The sequence below is a fragment of the Copadichromis virginalis genome, linkage group LG22, assembly GCF_057382275.1.
Source record: "Copadichromis virginalis isolate Kocher_CV1m ecotype Utaka linkage group LG22, C_Virginalis_male_GT1.1, whole genome shotgun sequence".
Classification (NCBI taxonomy): Eukaryota; Metazoa; Chordata; class Actinopteri; order Cichliformes; family Cichlidae; genus Copadichromis; species Copadichromis virginalis.
In genome coordinates, this window is record NC_140638.1 from 24,790,432 (window position 1) to 24,808,982 (window position 18,551).

The 18,551-nt window shown below is 42.4% G+C and overlaps 1 protein-coding gene across 4 annotated transcripts in view; it reads right to left on the reverse strand.

Moving 5' to 3' along the window:
• fhod3a (formin homology 2 domain containing 3a) overlaps positions 1–18,551 on the reverse strand; it is a 69,981-nt gene that overhangs the window by 11,073 nt on the left and 40,357 nt on the right. The window contains exons 4-18 of one of the 4 annotated variants that reach the window (XM_085445400.1): positions 16,836–16,903; positions 15,922–16,027; positions 14,853–14,947; positions 13,547–13,658; positions 13,338–13,432; positions 12,879–13,022; positions 10,361–10,596; positions 10,172–10,198; positions 8,890–9,006; positions 8,283–8,702; positions 7,310–7,369; positions 6,193–6,327; positions 5,829–5,879; positions 2,104–2,327; positions 32–340 (exon numbers count right to left, since the gene is read on the reverse strand). In XM_085445400.1, the coding sequence (XP_085301526.1) occupies positions 32–340; positions 2,104–2,327; positions 5,829–5,879; positions 6,193–6,327; positions 7,310–7,369; positions 8,283–8,702; positions 8,890–9,006; positions 10,172–10,198; positions 10,361–10,596; positions 12,879–13,022; positions 13,338–13,432; positions 13,547–13,658; positions 14,853–14,947; positions 15,922–16,027; positions 16,836–16,903 (2,199 nt within the window). Of the gene's footprint in view, positions 1–31; positions 344–2,103; positions 2,328–5,828; positions 5,880–6,192; positions 6,328–7,309; positions 7,370–8,282; positions 8,703–8,889; positions 9,007–10,171; positions 10,199–10,360; positions 10,597–12,878; positions 13,023–13,337; positions 13,433–13,546; positions 13,659–14,852; positions 14,948–15,921; positions 16,028–16,835; positions 16,904–18,551 lie in introns of all 4 variants that reach the window. The other 3 variants (XM_085445399.1, XM_085445401.1, XM_085445402.1) reach the window with 3 other exon arrangements.

The window sequence follows — 18,551 nt, forward strand, 5'->3', positions numbered from 1 at the left end:
TTAATTTCCACTTTTTCCTTTTAAAACCCACCGCTCTCATTGCTGCCCCTCTCCTCTCTTTCCAGAGTGCTGCTGGCGGAGGAGATGCTGGAGGCTGAGCAGTTGTCCTTTTCATTTACTTCCTCATTCTGCCGTTCCTTGTCGCTCAGGATGCCACTGTCCTCCTCTGCCTCCTCTCTCTCCTTCTCTGGTTCCTCTGCCTGTTCCTCAACTTCTTCCTCTTCCCTTTCTGCTGTCACTTCCTCCTCTATTTCCACATCTTTCCGTCCTTCCTCTTCCTCAGCAGTGGCTTCTGCCTCTTTCTCCTCTGCGTCTACGCTGGCACTAAAGTTGTTGGCTTCTTCTGTCACAAAAACATCAGAGTTATTTACAGAGTTATTTACCTCCTCTCATGTTTTTTTACAACTTCCATTGAAGTTCAGTCACACAGAAACATACTGTATGGCACTACATGTGACATATCTATGACAAAATACTGTTTGAAAGATGTATTTTAAAGGCACCTGTGTTGCTCGTGACAAGAAAAGCAAAAACACAGAATGTAAATAATACAGCACATACACAAAGCCAGGCTGTGGCAGGACCAGGATATGAGCAGGAAATGAAGAATTAAGTTCCTGTTTACACCGAAACACACACGTGTACACGGTAGACACCCATAACTCAACAGCACAGTCCACGCACTGAGACCGGCAGGGTTAGAATAACACGGCAGCGCGAGGCCTCAAACACCAGCCTGTGTGAGCGACACAACTTCAGTTTGCGTGCACTCCCAAAACGAGGCTGTTTCCTTGCATGGATGTTTTGGCACGGCACATTCAAAAACGTCTTTCAAAAGTTCATTTCACCCCTTCACCCATATCCCCTCACTCTTTTCCAAAAGTATCCTCTCCTCTTACTACTTTCCACAATCTGTCTCCCTCTTGCTGCTTCTTTTCCCTCGCGTCTGTATGTTAATTTAAATGGTGAGCTGCAAAGTAAAAACCATGCAAGGTTGAGAATAAGTGCCGTAGGCCCCTCAGATAGGAACTGAACAGGACATCCTGTGTTTTTAACTATTAGTTTTCAAAGTATTTGCCAGCAGCACTGGACACCTTTCACACATCATTGCAACCGTCTGTACACACAGTCTATGGTTACAGGTAACATTAAAACTGTTACTAACATTAAAATAAATCCATATTAATCTTGGCAACTGTCTGACAAGCACCACGCAGACAAAAGAAACTAGCTTTTTAGTTAGAACTGAATCAGGTGACCACAAAACCTTCTTTAGTTACACTGCAATAGGCCTAGGCTGCGTTGGACTTCCCATGATTCACTGGGTGTTTCTACTTCACTCATTTTTTTCCCCTCTGTGTTTATACACCATTATGCATTTAATCATTAGTTGTTATTAATATTTGCCTCTCTTCCACAGTGTGATTTCTGTGGAAGTGGACCCTCCCCTCGGGAACAGCTAGTCATGACAGATGGCTTCCTGCTAAAAAGTAGTTTTTCCCTCCCACTGTCGCCAAAGTGCTTGTTCACAGGGGGTTGTCTCATTGTTCGTTTTTTTTTTTCTGTATCGTTTTAAGGTCTTTCCTTTACAATATAAAGCAGCTCTAGGCAATAAAATGAACTGAATTGAAGGCTGTTTTTTTTCTCTTTTGGTACGTTGCACTCGGTACTGAGAAGCGGATGCTCCCAACCTTGATCCCGTTAACGCCTAAAACTTTACATGTATCATAGTAGATCCATGTTGCCTTTGCATGCACTAAGGAGCTGTAACTCAATTTATGTTTGAAATCTTGCAGAAAGCAATGGCATTTTCAATTCAGTTTTATTGATATAGTGCGAAATCACAACAACAGTTGCCCCAAGGTGCATTATATAGTAAGGTAAAGACTGTAAAATAGTAGGTAGGTATGAACCTAAACATTGCTCTGATATTGTTGTGTGCAGGATCCATACCAGTCTGCGGTAGCAGTAATATTTTAGAATACATATCGGTGCCAACTGGCTACAGTTTTGTAACAAGAGACGATTATATCTCCTAATAATCGATCATCCACGTCCTCATTGACAGATCGATGCATCGAACATGATTCTCAGCAATCCTACCAGTCTCAGGTGGAGTGCAGGGAACGGCAGTTGGGGTCTCTGCTTCAAGCTCAGCCTCTGCGTCCTCCTGGGAGGCGAAGGAAGACGGCGTGCTGCTGCGTGATGATGACGGAGGCCAGGCTTCCGAGGGTTCAAAGTTCAGGTCGACGGCAGGTTGATTCCTCGACACCCTTACGCGCTCCCTCTCGTACTCTTCCGCTGCCAGACGTTCCACGTTCTTATACCTGAAAGAGGAAGAGAGGAAAAGGATGGATGTAAAAAACAAGAAAAAAACAGAGAGAGCTTTAGACAATGTCTGTCTCGGCTCTCACAGCAGCGCCATTCTCAGTGTTAGTCTTTGCCAAATCACCCCAAACTAAACCACTTGTCACTGCTCTCTGCCAAAGTACCTGAGTTCATTAAAAAAATACAAAAAAACCCAAACTCCCACCCGGCCTTTTTTCCCCTCTGCAGCTGCCATGCCACTTTACCTCTTCAGAATTTAATCCCACCTCTCTCCTCTACCTCGCCCCATTAATCGTTCACAAAGCGTTCGGTGCGTTCATCACTCATTTCCTGCAGCACAACGGTTCACTGTCTTGCTCCCCACTAGCCTCTTGTCCTCTCTATCCAAATGCTCAGCTTTCAGCAGCAGTTGAAACATGCAGCAACAGGGAGGTTAAAGAAGAGGAGGAGGAGGAGGAGGGGGGAGTGCAAGGAGAAGGACAGGAGAGAAGAATGAGAGAGATGCGGAGAAGTTAATGTTAGTTTGGCTTCTCTAAAGGCTAAACATCAGAAGTGAATCAGAGTAAACCTGTTCAACATGTGCCTCCATCAGCTCTGCTCTCAGGTCCATTTCCCCTCCCTCTCTCTCTCCTCTTCTCCTCTTCCTCCCTTTCTCCTCCTACCAAATGTTGCCATTCTGCGAGCCAGAATGGAGATTTATGGGCATTGATTCAACCTTCTCTCTCTCTCTCTCTTTATAACTCCTCCTCTTTCCCACCGAACCACGAATGTGTGGAGCTTCTGTTCAGGGTTCATTAGCATCAGTCCACTTCAGAGGTCTGAAGAAAGAAGATACTAGCATGTGTTGGTTTGCATTTGCACGCTGGAGTGAGTGAGCTGAATGTACACGAGGTGCCCGAACCAACAGGCAAACTCATAAAAGCTCCAGCTGTTTATGCCAACAAATCACTTTTAAATAAACTGTATCCATCTTTAAAGGGGGACCTGCTCATTTCCAACTCTGGGCCTTTACTGGAGCAGATTTACACAACAATTAGTTTAAAATAATCCTTATGTTATGCTGGGCCACGTTGAAGCCCCACAGTACATCGTCTGTCTGGAAAAAGCTGTTGTAGCTTTTTTTAAACCATTCTTTTCTACTGATTGGCTGCCCCTCACAGCTCAAAGACTTAACAGCAGGTGGGTGGGGCTTTTACTTACACCCAGAGCTGTGCACCTGACATGACCATATTAGGGATATCTGTGCTCCCCAATATAAAGACATAGAAAACAAAAACAGAATGTGAGCATTTAGAGTGCTTGAAGCCTGAGCTTGTTTAGAAAAGCACTTAGCCTAACTCTATAATAACTCACACACGCATTGTTCTTGTTCCCTATGTTACCTGACTTATCTGCAGTCATCTATGACTGTCACCTGTATTATTTAAACTGTGTTTCTGTTAAAAAATATATTCTCTAAAAAACGTACGCACAAGAGCTTAAAGTGCTCTTTAACAAAGTTTTTTGTTATCAGTGCTATAGCTAATCATAATGCGATCATGTTTAACTTTTGTATTTTAGCTACCAAACTAATTTTTTCTTTGTTTTGATGTTAAAATGTTGCCGATATTTTAATTTCAATTAAAACAAAAAACAAAAAACAGTCCAAACATAATATGTGCAAGAAATTTATTTAAAGATGATCTACTCGACTAAGTTGTGCTTTTCAGGTGTGTGTTTATGTTGCTTTTTTTTTTTTATTCTGCCAGTTTTCATCATGTTTTAGAAAAATAAAGACATAATGTTTCTACAGACAGTTTTGGAAACAGGGAATCGGACCACCAGAGCCTCCACTTCTGACCTCCACACAATCCACTATGCACTGGACCCCTGCAGCCCTTCCTGCATGTGGTTGTGCCCACAGGAAGGTGGGCCCATGTTGGTCTTTCAGGCTGCACCAGGCCTCAGTCACTGGGTGGTCTCCCTCGAGCAACTCACACACCCACCCATCCTTAAACCCTCTAATCAGTATACAGGGTGGGCCATTTATATGGATACACCGTAATAACATGGGAATGGTTGGTGATACCATTCAAGTTACATTGAAACCAAGCACACCATTGTTTTTCTTGTGACATTACCAATACGTTTGATGTGTCACATGGCCCTCTTCATATTGAAAAAACAAAAGTTGTATCCAAGATGGCCGACTTCTAAATGGCCACCATGGTCACCACCCATCTTGAGGAGTTTGCCCCCTCACATATACTAATGTGCCCCAAACAGGACTTTAATATCACCAACCATTCCCATCTTATTAGGGTGTATCCATATAAATGGCCCACCCTGTACATTAAGGAAATGCTAGCAAAAGAAAAAAGAATGAAAAAAAGAAAAAATTCAAAAGGATGTTTTTATTTTTATGGTGTTTCTATGAAATAAACGTAGTTAAATACAGGCTTATTTGTTTGTCCAGAAGCAGGTGTAATAGTATAATTATTTTAACCATATCGCTCTATTCGCTCATTTTAATTGCATCAATTTGGTGTAAACTGACTCTTTTAGATGAGCTGAGGTATGTTGTTGTTGCTCTGTCTGTTGTCTGTTATTAAAGCCATTGGATTTTATGCACGTCCTTCGTGACCAGGTGTTCCAGTGCTGTTTGGCAGCTAAACGCTAAGCTGGGGAATTTAAAAAAAAAAAGGTCATGTTTTTTCTGATGACCATGACACCGTAAATAAATCAGAGTGAAGTCGTGGATAAATCTCCCACATGTTCACTCAGCAGCTCATCTGCAGCTCTGGCTTCTGTCTGTCTCTGCCTTATTTCTTCTGTTCATAGTTGAATCCAACCTTTACCTTTTTTTTTCGCTCTGTCTTATTGACTCTGTGTGCTATTGCATTAACTGAGCTTTAAATGGAGGGTGAAACAAGCCTGGGGTAAAAAGAAAAGCAATAGTGCTCGGCACACACTCTCAGAGAGTGGAGAAGATGAAGAAGAACAATAAGAAGGCGCAAATGTCAATGATGACCAGCGTAGAGGATATGGCATTTACCCAGCTGTCATCAGCCCTTATTATATGATCGTGACCTCCTTAACCCTTCTGAGTAAATCTCTTTCTTCCTGTGATTCCCATCTGCACACAAACACAGATTTATTAGCCTCGTGAAAATTCTTCTGGTGTGTGTGTGTGTGTGTTTGTGGCCGTGCACGTCCATTCATTGTGAGAGGCTTGACAAATCCAGGAACCTGATTTTCTCACAGCACACAGCCAAAACAATCAGGCCCTTGGCAGAGAGCCGCAGTTAAAATACAGCTTCTTAAGGAAACGAAAGGCGGACGGAGCAAAGAAAATCAGCTCAGTACTCCCCCCACCCGTCCAGCCTCTGGCAGGCAATGGTCACCTTTTAACCTGCGAACAATTACGCTATTACCGAGCTTCCCAAACCAGCGGCTCAAACATAATCCCAACTGATTCAGCGGCTCTGTGCTGTTTTGATTTAGTGTACACACACACTCACCTCTCCTCCCGCGCGAGCCGGGCCTCTTCCATTTTATCCACATAGCCGCGGCTGTGAGAGGAACAACAAACTGTTTCAAAAGGTAGCAATCATATCACGCACACTGTGCTCTGTAGATCTGTCTAACAAGTTTAACCCACAGTCCCACACCTTTGTCTTATGTATGATATGATCTATTCTTGTCAGACTGTTGAGTAATTTAGGAAATTAGGTCAACACACACACACACACACACACACACACACACACACACACACACACGTTTTCGGTGTTTGGAAACATAATTACTCATTCTACAAACTAAAACAGCTTTTATTCATTTATTGTTCTCGCATAAAGCATTTTATGACCAAAGATGCCTCACCTGTGCTTGTTCCTCTCCTCTCTTTCTATTTTCTGTAGCCTCTCTTCTCTCTCCACACGGCGGCGCTCTCGCTCAGCTGCCAAAGATTCTTGGTGCTGGCGGTAGGACGAGGACAGAAGGCCTCCCAGAGCAGGTCTGAAGGAGCAGAGACAGAGTGAGGAAAAGGAGGTTTCTGTTAGGATGCCTGGGTCGTTGACCCAGGATGTTTGAGTTTATGTTATTATTTATACTTTCTAGTTTTTGGTTTCTTTGAGTTCCGTCTTATGGCTTATGTCTCCCCTATCACCTGCATCCCCTTGTCTAGTTCGCGTCTGTGTATCCTAAGTTCCTATATCCCCGTGTTCAGTCAGTGTTTGTGTCTGCCCTGTTCCCACGTCTCTGTTCCCTTTGTAGTGCCTGCATATGAGTCTGTGTCTTTGTTCAGTCTGTGTTATGTGTTTCCTGTTTTACTTTGAAAGTCCATGTCTGATGTTAATGTGTCTGGTTTTGCTTCCTCTTGTCTCGTTAGGCCTGATTTGCCCCAGCTGTGTTTCCCTCCTGTTACCCATTCCCTGATTGCTCCCTCTGTGTATTTAAGCCCAGTGTTTCTCTGTGTCTGGGTCGTGATCTACCGTTTATTTTGCCTGTCCACCGGTGTAAGTTTATTTTGAGTTTTTCTAGTTATGTCATGTTGCGTTCAGCATTAAAGCCTTTTTGAGTTCACGTCTGTCTCCGGAGTCTGCACCTTGGGTCCTATTCCTGACTGCACACAGCCTCACCTAACAGTTTCCTTCATTTATTGATTTTTATTTCTCTATTCCCTGTCATCCTGATTTCTGCAGCAGAGTTTTAATCTGCTGCTCTCTTCTGATAAAGCAGCCATAACACAACATACGCCCCTTACATAAGACCAGCCTCTATGTGTTTAGGTTTACCAGAGAGTTTAGTAAATCTGGAACCAACTAGCTTAGATCACATTCACTTTAGTATGTCATCGGCACGAAAACACGGTGGGGCCGCACATGCTCCGTATTTTTTACACACATGACTCTGTTCCTGTGTGTGAACCTGTTTACAGTCTGGCGGTGCGTAGTTTAAGGATGTTTCCACACCTCATGTTATTGCTGTGGCTTCTCACCTTGAGCTAGTAGGTGTACTCGGGGTACTGAGAGAGGAGTAGGACGTCAGGGCTCCGTTCCTGAGGGAGAAAAACAGGGAGAGTGACCTCTCAGGGTTGCACAACACGGCATGGACTAACTGGCGAGTGCAAAACTCGTACCCAGAAATGAATGTGACCCTAATTGCTAACTGCTGTCGTGTTTATTCTATTATGCCCCTGGAAATTTTCAGGCAAGGCGTCTGTCCTCACTAAGAGTCTGCTAAAAAGACCTTTGGCCTTGTCAAGCTATTATGCCGGAGCAGACAAGAGCTTTCTTTTTTAAGCTTACGTTATATTATTTAAGGTTCTGTTGCTGCGTGTGCAATACAAAGCAAAAAAACATCTGATTCTTGTTATCTATAACTTGATGCATGTAATTCAACTTCTGATTGGGAACACTTGATTACTCATGCAGCGTTCTCATGACAAATTTGGTACAGATTAAGTGTGAATCTTTTGGAAATCTAGTTTTAACCACAAAGAGAGAAATCTAACAGCTAATCTTTGCCTGACGGTAAAGGTAAGGAAATGCAAAGTTTCAGCAAAAAGCAAAGAGAGACTAGTGAGAAAGGGTTAAAGAAAAGAAAACAGTGGTTGTGCTGTTTTAGAAAAGAGGGGAAAGGAAATGCTACTGGGAGGCCAAGTGGGGATTGCACATTAAAAAAAAATTGCAGTGCATCGAGGTCGTGGAGGAACTAAGAAAAGACGTGAAGGAACGAAAAGTGACAATAAGAGTCGAGAAACTCAAGGTGAGATGCTGTGAGGTGAAAGAACTGAAAAGAAGGGAAGTGATGAATAACAAAAGAGATGCAAAGTGGCTCCAAACTGGTGCCTACACACACACACAAAAAAAGCCAGAAGCAGAAGTGGAAACTGGCAAAGTAAAAAGCAGGACATCTGAAGAGAAGGAAAGCTTCTTGAATTCATTGGTGAGCTTTACTGCCCATCTGACCTGGGAGTCGTTGGTTTGGGTGACTCCTCGCTTGGCTTTCCCAGAGCCGGGGGCGACGGCTCCTCATCGAGATCGTACGAGAAGAGGTGGAAGGGCGAGTGGGGCAGGTAGGGCAGGCGGTCGGGGGAGGGGCGCAACGGCGGGCTCACCTCCTTGGTAGCTGGCACAGTGACGATAGACTTTTTTCTGGCCAGCAGTGTGGCCAGGAGCGAGGGCTGTCCTGGAGGACTGTGAGTGCAGGACACAGTGGGAGAAAGGGTTGGGGTAGAGGGGGAGGAAATGCTGCTGGTGGTAGTTGTTGCTGAGGTCGGTTCACTCCAATTCCTCTGCTCTGTCTCCTTTACAGACTCCTTTCTGGACGTGATGGTGATGGACTGAAGGGTTGTTCTTTGAACAGTGGATGGAAGATGTCTAGCGGGGCTAGGAACAGAGGAATGGATCGAGAGGAATAAATGGGTAAAAGCAGAACTGAGCAGACCGGCAGGCAAATCTACAACAACATGGGCCACCAGAGCAAACCAGCTGGACAGGCAGGGACTAAAGAGACATTCGAGACCATTATGAAAGCATTATTTCATTGCTATGTTACCACTACGTCCTAAAATACCTGGAGGTGGTCTCATTAGCCCCCTCCTGCTCATCCGAATCAGACTCAGTCACAGGAGTCTCCTCTTCCTCTTCCTCCTTCTCCTCCTCAATGCTATCCTCCTCACATTCCTCCACTCTATCGAGGTGGATGGGGGGTGGGTGGGGGGGGGGGGGGGTGGACGAATGAATACACAGACAGGTGGACGATTTGAGGTAAGGATAGAGGAGAGATGAAGTGATACATAAGAAAAGCATGCAAATAGAAATCTCCACAGAAAAAAAGAGTGTTGGAGCAAAGGGATGGAATGGCTGAGGGGTCATGTGTGCAGAAGATGTTTAAGTCTACACTAAAAAGTCACAGTTAAGACACTCAAGGAAAACAAACAAAGACAAGGCAAGACAAGAGAAAACACACAAGAAATGAAAAGGGGAGAGATGGCAGATGAATGTTTCTGATTATACACTTCATGCCTCCAGTTAGGTTTTTACATGCGCATGAACACAGAACATGATAACAAGGAAAGAGGGAAAGGAATGCTGAGAGGAGAAACCGGCTGGGGGATCGCTGTCACCAAACTGCTGCGCTGTTTTATAGTGAAACCAGATGAGTCCTGTTGCAGTCAAGTCCGTCCGCGCTGCCAGGTGTTGTTCCACAAGACCACAGCCATGTGTGTGTGACGAATGGGATGGTCAATAAAACTTGGGTTTGTTTTTCTTGTGTGCGTGCATAATACGAAGCAGGATGCGGTCCCGGACGTAAACAGCTTTCACCCACTGATTAGATTCATTCAAAAATAAATCACGGGATAAAAATGTATCTTTTACAGTACAGCTGACCGCGTTTGAACCCGTTTTTCAGGATTCACAGGTATGCTCAGGTGTGCACGATTTAGCTCTTAAACCCCATTGTTTGTCTACTAATGTGACAAAAGCAGATTACATTTAATCCTTCATCTATTATTATATTCAAATCTAAAGAGGAGAAGAGGACCAATAGATGAAAGATTTGCCTTTAGTAAACAGTTAAAGTCCCATCCTGATCCCATTTTGTTGTGCTCTTACACACAGCGTTGAGAAAAGCCTGTGCTGGTTTAATATCGTGTTCGCCTCTATTAGAATTGCAAGCAAACCCCGAAGGCGTGCGCAGCTGCTGAAAACAATTATTTTTATTCCAGTGCAGCAGAAGTCTGCAGTGGGGTTTAGGTGCAGCAGGAAAACCCACGCTGTGAGTAGGGAGGACACATGGGTAGCTGTTACAGCAGGTCTGTGAGGAGCAGAGGCTCAGTGACGTTTGGACTTACATGGACTGAAGGTAACCTGACAGTGCTCTGGAGCAGAAAGCAGTAAAACAGTCAGAACTTCTCTGAAGAATGAGAACATATTAAAGAACTATCGCTTTTTTGTTTGCTTTGTCACCACACCTTTTGAGTAACCCTGCACCTAGATTTTAATAAGTGATACGTAACTGTTTTATTTTCCACCACCCTCACCTCTCGCTCACGTCCTCAGATCTGATTCCATTGAAAGGTTGGAAGCCGGCTCTCTGTGGGGACGCGGGGCTGCAGGGCGAGGCGTAACCGGATCGTCCAAGAGAAGCCCTGCGGCTCCGCCTCCTCTCCAGGCCATGTCTTTTGTCCCCGCCCCCAACACTGGCTCGCCTGCGGTCCCGGCGTACCATTGGTGGAGGCTGGCTGTCATCATCACCATCTTCATGCCGTAGGGTCGTCTGGGGAAAGACATGACAGGTTGTAAAGTGAGTGGTACTTAAAAAAAATGTTAGGGTTTAAATGAAGCAAAGTGGTCTGACCAAAATCTAAATCAAAAATTTGTAGATTTTTTGGTAAATGAAAAATGCTGGATCCTTTGGTCTAATGAGTGGAACTTGTTAGCAACACGCATTTCCAAAGCTAACATGCTGTGAGACTAAATTATGGCTTCTTATAGTTCTTGTTCTTCACTTTCTGTTTCATTTATTTATTTTTAGTTATCACCCGTGCCTTGTTTTTAGTTTTACTTCCCTCCCCTGCTTCCATGTCTAGATTGAGTGCAGCTGAGTCTTGTTACTGTTGTGTTTCCACTTCCCTGATTACCCTCGTGTATAAATAGCCCTGACATTCCCTTTACTCCTTGTCATAGCATCTGTTAACCTTCCATGCAGAGATGGGCAGTAACGCGTTACTGTAATCTGATTACTTTTTTTCAAGTAACGAGTAAAGTAAGGGATTACTATTGCAAAATCGGTAATTAGATTACCGTTACTTTCCCGTAGGAACGCTGCGTTACTGTGTTACTAAAACTGTGATTTTTTTGCAAGAATGTCTCAGGACAGTGAAGTAAGCGAGTGCGCCTTTGGTGACAACAGCTGTGTGCAGATCAACAATGGATCACATATCGATTGTGGGAGAGAGTATGAGCGTGCAGCGTTTAAAGCATGGAAGTACTGACCTTACTTTGAGTTTGATTCCATAAAAAGTGACAAAAACATTAGTGTCCGTTGTGCGTGGGAAGAAAACTTCTTTTTACAGCGATAAAACCCCTAAACTTCCAAGCAAGCACCAAGTGTGCTACGACGTAATGGGAAACTCACAGAGAAACTCGCGGATTCTTCAACTGACCGCGGCACACCTGCACCAGGGTAAACCTCCGCCTACCGCAGTCCTGCTTTACAGGTGAAAATAGAGCAACAGGACCGCTGAGTCTTTGACTTTATTGATTTTCTGCTGTGTTTTACTTGCATCTATTTGAAAGAGTGAGTGTAAACACAAAAAATATTTTATTTTATGTGCTGGAATGTGCAGAAAATAGGTTTAAATGTTAAACTAATTTATTCAAGTCAGAGAATGTTGCATATAATTACATTTTTGCTTGATGCATAAAGTTAAAAGATTAAAACTGATAAAACAAGTTAAAAAAAAGAGACTTTTCCATTTGATTACATTTTGTATGATGGATTATGTAGAAAAAGTAGAATTGGGCTGAAAGATCTATCACTTTATCACCTCTTCAGGTTGTAAATCGTCTTTTTAAAAAGTAACTAAGTAACTAAGTAATTAATTACTTTTGAAAATAAGTAATCAGTAAAGTAACAGGATTACTTTTTTGGGGAAGTAATCAGTAATTAGTTACTGATTACTTTTTTCAAGTAACTTGACCAACACTGCTTCCATGTATACTACAGCCATCTCAGTGTGTTCTTTGCTGAACTTACTCTTTAGGACTTTAGCATAAAACCAAAAATGTTTTTGTATTTGTTTATTCATTCCGCCTCCACGTCTGCATTTAGGTCCACTGTTCAACGCTGTGATTTTCAAACAATAACTGTGAAGGCACCGTTATTGCTGGAGGATGTATTTCACTAGCTGGGCCCACGTCCTCATTTTAGGTTTGACAGCGTTTTAGTAGGTGAAAAAGCTTTGACATGAAGTGAGCTGCGGTTTGTGGAAGGCCTTGAAGGAGACTGGCGATGGCTCCCGGGCCTTGCAGATCCCGATGCACTAAGTAGAAATGAAAAAGTTAAAGAATAGAGAAAAAGGAGGGAGGGTGGGGCACGTAAACGAGAATGAACAGCTTGCAGAACTGGGGGAACCTATATAGATTTCAACCGGAAGGAGCGTGTTTGGAGGGGTGGTCCTACTCCTGAAATTCCGACACATAATCTCCAAAGAAAGTTTTATGAGCAGCATATGCTCCCATCCAGATGACACGTTTTTATACCTTTTTTTTTTTCACAAGACAATGCCATCCTAAGCCTAAAAGAATGAGCGTTAAGAATAATGCCACCAATTTAAATAGACAAAAACTGGACTTTGATATAAAGTTTTGCACTATTTTCAGCTATTATGTTTGGTTTAAATGACTTACAAACCATAAGATTCTGTTTTTATTTTTATATTTTACATGGCACTCTGACCTTTATTTGGGCTATTAGTACAGCATTTACAAGCTGAAAAGGGATCAGTAATAACCCATTTTCAACCGCTTTTAATGTTTTGTTTGAGTGTCTCAGACCTCATATATATTAAGCTGCTCGACCAAGTCAAGATCGGTTCCTTTCCTCCCCAGATGTCTTTGGGAAACGGTCTCCATGCCCTGCTCCTCCAGACCATCCACCATATCATAAAATGAATCCTGGTCGGGCAGTGCTGCAAGAGTCTGCAAAAAGAAAGGAGACGTCGTCAAGATGTAACCAAGGTTTAAAACGCTTTGCACATTTAAACACTAATGACTAAAACACTGCTTTGATGCACATAATCATATATTTAAGTTTTTCATTTTGGGTTTTGAAGCTGCAGGACTAAAACTTTGCAATACAGTTTATATCTACATGCAAAATGATAAAACACAAAGTCAGTCAATCAACTGATCACTTACTGGAGAAAACCAAGATGCGTTTTCCATAAAACTGAAAATGTTCTATATCCACACAAGAAAGTACTCAGCAAAGCCATAAACTATAGCTTTGCAAACCTTATTGATGAGGGTCATTGCATAGACGAGAAGCTCCGTATCCACTCCATCCTTCTCATGCAAGATCTCCATAGCATTGGACCATGGCTTGCTGCCTAGAAGTCAGTCGATTAAATTCCATTACTTCAAAAATATTATCATGCAGACAAACTACAGTATCTTTCTACTTTAAGCCCTCAGCACATGGTGGCATGTTAAGCTTTTAGTACCTCTCTTCATGTCCACAGAGGTGATGGCTTGGATCAGCAGTGGCGCGTTGGATTCTGAGTACTCCACAAACACCAGCAACAGCTTCAAAGCTGTTTTCACCACCAAACGAAACTAGGGTGGAAATATAAAGAAACTTGCATAAAGTATGGACAACTGTGTTCCTATTGCTCTCTTCATCCACTCTAAACATTTAGAATTCAAATGTTTAGCATTAGTGGCAACCAAAACATACGAGCAGATGCTATTTCATTATTTGTGTGTGTTGTGCTTGTCATCATGCTGCAGGGACATAATCTATTTATACAGTTATACTGTGAGCCTCTGTTTTAGGGATGCTGGTCTGGGGAAACTTCATAATATAAATTACATTTTACAGGATTTGGTTTAAAATTTAGGCAACGTGACATTTTGGTTAATTTTATTGTAACGGACATCATCAGGCAACTAGGAATTATGGTTTTGGTTTGGGTTAGGAAGGAATTTCATGAACTCGTTAACAAAGATGGCTGCAGATGCTGCAGAACCGTAGTTGTTGCGTATACTGCTTATATGATCCAGACCATGGACTCTCACATACCCATCTATGATAAAAATACAGCACTACCAAAAAATCTCAAGGAAGTAAATGCTGATCAACATACTCACTTTAGTACTGCGGCGCAATTTATCCCACCTAAGATAGTCTGATAGTATGCCAATGTCTAGGGCAAGACATGGGGCAATGTCTTGTTGGCGAGCAACTCCCTTTACTCATGGTGGGACCATCATCCTACGGGCCTGTAGTCTGCAGGAAGAGCAACAGGGGTCTAGCACATTGTTTTGAGGAAATAATCGCAGGCCAAATTCCACTAGAACTGCCCTGGATGAAAGGGAGAGTGCAGGGTGGCTACGCCTACAGCCCTGTGGTTCATCTGCTGTGAACTAGAAGATCGCTTCAAGTCGAAGAAGGGGTTTTGAATGCTTTTACTCCAGCGTTCGACACGGAAAGCGCCTCCTCTGGAGATTTTATTGCTATATATTCTCACGCTGGCGACAACAGTGAAACCTGGGGGGTGGTAGTGTAGGGAAAACAGTCCCAGCATGAGTGTCTTGGTGCCTAGTGCACGAGGACACCACAAAACCAACAGAAGCCGCCACCCACAGCTGGAAACACACAACACAATCATTAGGGTATGTGTTTGTGTGTGTTTCTTTGGATAAACGCTAAAAATAATGTTCTGCAAACAATGGCTGGTTAACCAACGTCAGGGTGGTGTGTGTGTGTGTGTCCTCTGAGTTTTTTAGGATGCACGCTTGACTTGATACCTTCGAGCCAACGAGAGTGTAGAGCCACTGGATTGTCTCAGGATGGCCAATGACGCCATTCATCCCGTCCACGTAGAGCATGATCTGCCCGAGAGCTGAGGAAGAAAGGAAAAGTCAGAAAAGTATACGGAAAGATGACTGAGAACTTGTTGTAAAATAAAATAAAATAAAATAAGATGAAATAAATAAAAAAAGAACCAAAATGAATTAAATAACAGCAATAAAATCAGTTACAGTGACAGCAATGATTCTGATTATGCTGAGAAAATCAATCAGTCATGACAACGATGGCACAACCATGACTAACAGCTCCATAGAAAACCTCTGAGTGACAAACATGACTTAATTCCATTACATTGCTCTTTTTGTATTGCCATCTTATAATAATATTCAGCAGAAATAATAATAGGGTTAAAAACTCTGTTTAAAGCACTCGAAATGCAGTTTTTCTGCATTTGTTTCTCATTTTTACAATTTTATTTTTCATGCATATCTTCTAAGTAACATGTCCAAATCAGTCGTGACATGCCGTCATGACCACATGTGCCTAGACTAGCTGAGAAACACAAAGGAAAAGCTGATGCTGAATGCAGGCTATTTCAAGAGAAGTGGAACTCTGAAAAGCCCACATCTCGACAGGGTAAGGAAAGATCCTGTGTCTCCGTAATTATTGTCTTCACTTGGATGCTTCTGTCCACACGCCGGCAAAGATGTAGAGCCATAAAGACTGAGTGTTTGCTTTAAAAAGTCACTGAGCCACAGAGGCACACGACTACAGCACGGTAAATTTCTCAGAGGCCAGTCCTTTCACTGAGAACTACGGGCAAATTTTATTTTTATGTGCAGACAATTTCAGGCAATAGAATCATCAGATATCATTTGATCTTGTTTGTTAATTGTTATACAGGATTTCAAAACATGTTAAAATAAATGTCTGGCCCTTGATGTGAGTCCCATTTCACAGTGTTGCCCCAGAGAAAGATAGAATGACCCCCCTGATCTAAGCATGTAGTATATTATTGTTATTATTCTTAGCATATATCATTATGCAGCATGCAGGAGACCATACCTCTTAATATGTAGTTCTGGTAGTTTTGGTCAGCTTCTGCTCCCACCTTGATGAGACACGTCAGACCTTCAGCCATCACAAACTCATGGACCAGGTCTTTGTCATCCTGAAGGAAAATGAGCACAAATAGAGGAAGCACGGGATAACCAGAACCGAGCTCGTAATTTCGTGGATGCAGTTAATGCATTTTCTTGTGTTGCCACTTGATGTCAGTGATGTGGAGGTTTAAGATTTAAGTTGACACAACACAGATTTTCAAACCCTCCTCTGGGATCAGACCAGCTGGTATACACACTCACACTTGTCAGCAGACATGATTTTTTACAGTTTTCTGCTTTTTATGTGTCATTTCTTAAAGAAACAAAAACACCTTCATGTGCACCGTTAAAGCTCCAGGTTCAGGCATCCTCTGAGGAGAAGGTGGTAGGAAATAAGCATGGAGCTTGCATGGAGGGTTTTTTATGTAGTGTTTAGTTGCAAAAAAAGGGCCACTTTTAATAGCTTGAATGCTGCACTTTTTTGAACAATCTGGAAGTTTGCACAGTGCTGCTCCGTTTGCTGAATCACTGTCTTTTTACATACGGAGTGCTTCTGTTCTGTTTGTGCTGCAGAGCTCTTCTTTTTTTTAAAGTGGCTAACTCTTCTCCACTTAAAATAAAAGATTCCCACACAAATTTCAATGCAAACACACACACACGCGCGCACATGCACACACAAAGACAGAGAGAGAAATGCCACGTTGATGGAGATCCTGTCATCACAGAAGCACACAGTGGCCACAATAACCGACTGTATTCTGCAACAATGTACTCACGGTAATTGCATTGAAAAATGTGTGTGTGTGTGTGTGTGTGTGTGTGTGTGTGTGTGTGTGTGTGTGTGTGTTTGTGTGTGTGTGTGAGAGAGTGTGTTACCTGAAAAATTTGCTTTAGAGAGAAGAGTGCTCTTCTCAAGTCACGTCCATTGGAGTTATATAGTCTTTCTGCAGAGGGACAGACAGAAAAAGACACATAGATGGTTATCTGAGGTTAAGTGAACAAACATGGGAACGTATGCATAACCATAACGAATAAAACGTCTCCACCTTAAAGCTCTCGCACTCGTTTTTGCTGCCTTTTATGTTTGCTTGTGCATCATTCATCTCTCGCCAGTCCTCATACTTCTCATTCCGATGAGTCGATCAATAAAACTTGTTAGCAAAACGAGCCTCAGCTGTGCAAAAAAGCTGCGCAACAGCATCCGAGATGTGAGAGGAGAGGTGCGATTCGATGGAACCAATCACCCCACGCGGCTGTAATCACCTGAGGCAGGCACTTCATCAAACACTTTCACCGCGTCCTCGCTCGCGGAGCAACACGTGCATGATCTCTCTTTTCCCTTTTCCCCTCTCTCTGACTCTCTCTCTCTCTCTCTCACTCACACACACACACACACACACACACACACACACACACACACACACACACACACACACACACACACACACACTTGCAGTGGTGATTAGGGCTGTATTGGAATGTTAATGAGCTGCTGGCTTGGCTTCATCGCTGAGGTATTCAGGTCACGACACGGAAACCACTCAGAACTAAAGGCTCGTATATCATGATGCTGATATTATTGTTATTTCTATCCATGAACACAAAGACGTTATCGCTGTACTTCTACAACAGGCCTTAAAATGACTGGCAACAGTCTTTAATAACCATTGTTTAAGGTCATATGATTATATAACATATTAGTTATTATATAATAGTTGATTAGGAACAAGTTTTACAGCAATAATGGTTAGTTAAGATTACTAACTTTCATCTAGTTATTTCTTAAAAGTGAAATAACTAAACTTAAAAATAACACAAATTTGGGTAATTAAAACCTAAGATGAATGACAAAACATGACATGTTACATCTGTGTCATTATTTAACAAAAATTAAGCCAAAATGCAGAGACGGTGTGTGGAAAAACTAAGTGCACTCTTACTGTTTCCATAGGAATTAAGAAGGTAAATAGCAGCCAGGTGCTGCTAATCAAATGAACTTGATTAACTGATTATCAGCAAGTACCTCTGTAAAAGCAGTATTTTGGCAGTTTGCTGTTTTGGAGCATTCAGATGTGCGTCAACATAACGCCAAGTAAGGACAACATCAGCAATGATCTTACAGAAACAGTTGCTGCTGCCAATTAATCTGAGAAGAGTTACAAAGTAATTTCCAAACTGTTTGAAGTCTAATAAGAAAAAATATTGAAAAGTGGAAAAACATTCAAGACAGTTGCAGATCTCCCCCAGGAGTTAATGTGCCAGGAAAATGCAGTTCAACACCTACGTCTCAGACTCTACAGGCTTTACTTAACATGTTAACATTTTTAAATGTAAAAATTCTTGACAGTACAAATAGAAAAAGACTGAAAAAGTATGGCTTGTTTTTAAAAATTGGCAAGAGGAAATCTCTTCTCTTTAAAAGAACATATGTACACATTTGTAAAGGTGTATCCGAACAAATCGCAAGACTTCTGGAGCAATGTCCTTTGAACAGATGTGAAAATGTTTGGTTATAATGCACAACACCACGTTTGGAGTAAACCGAAACGCAGCATATCATCACAAACATACCAGCTATCAAGTACTGTGGTG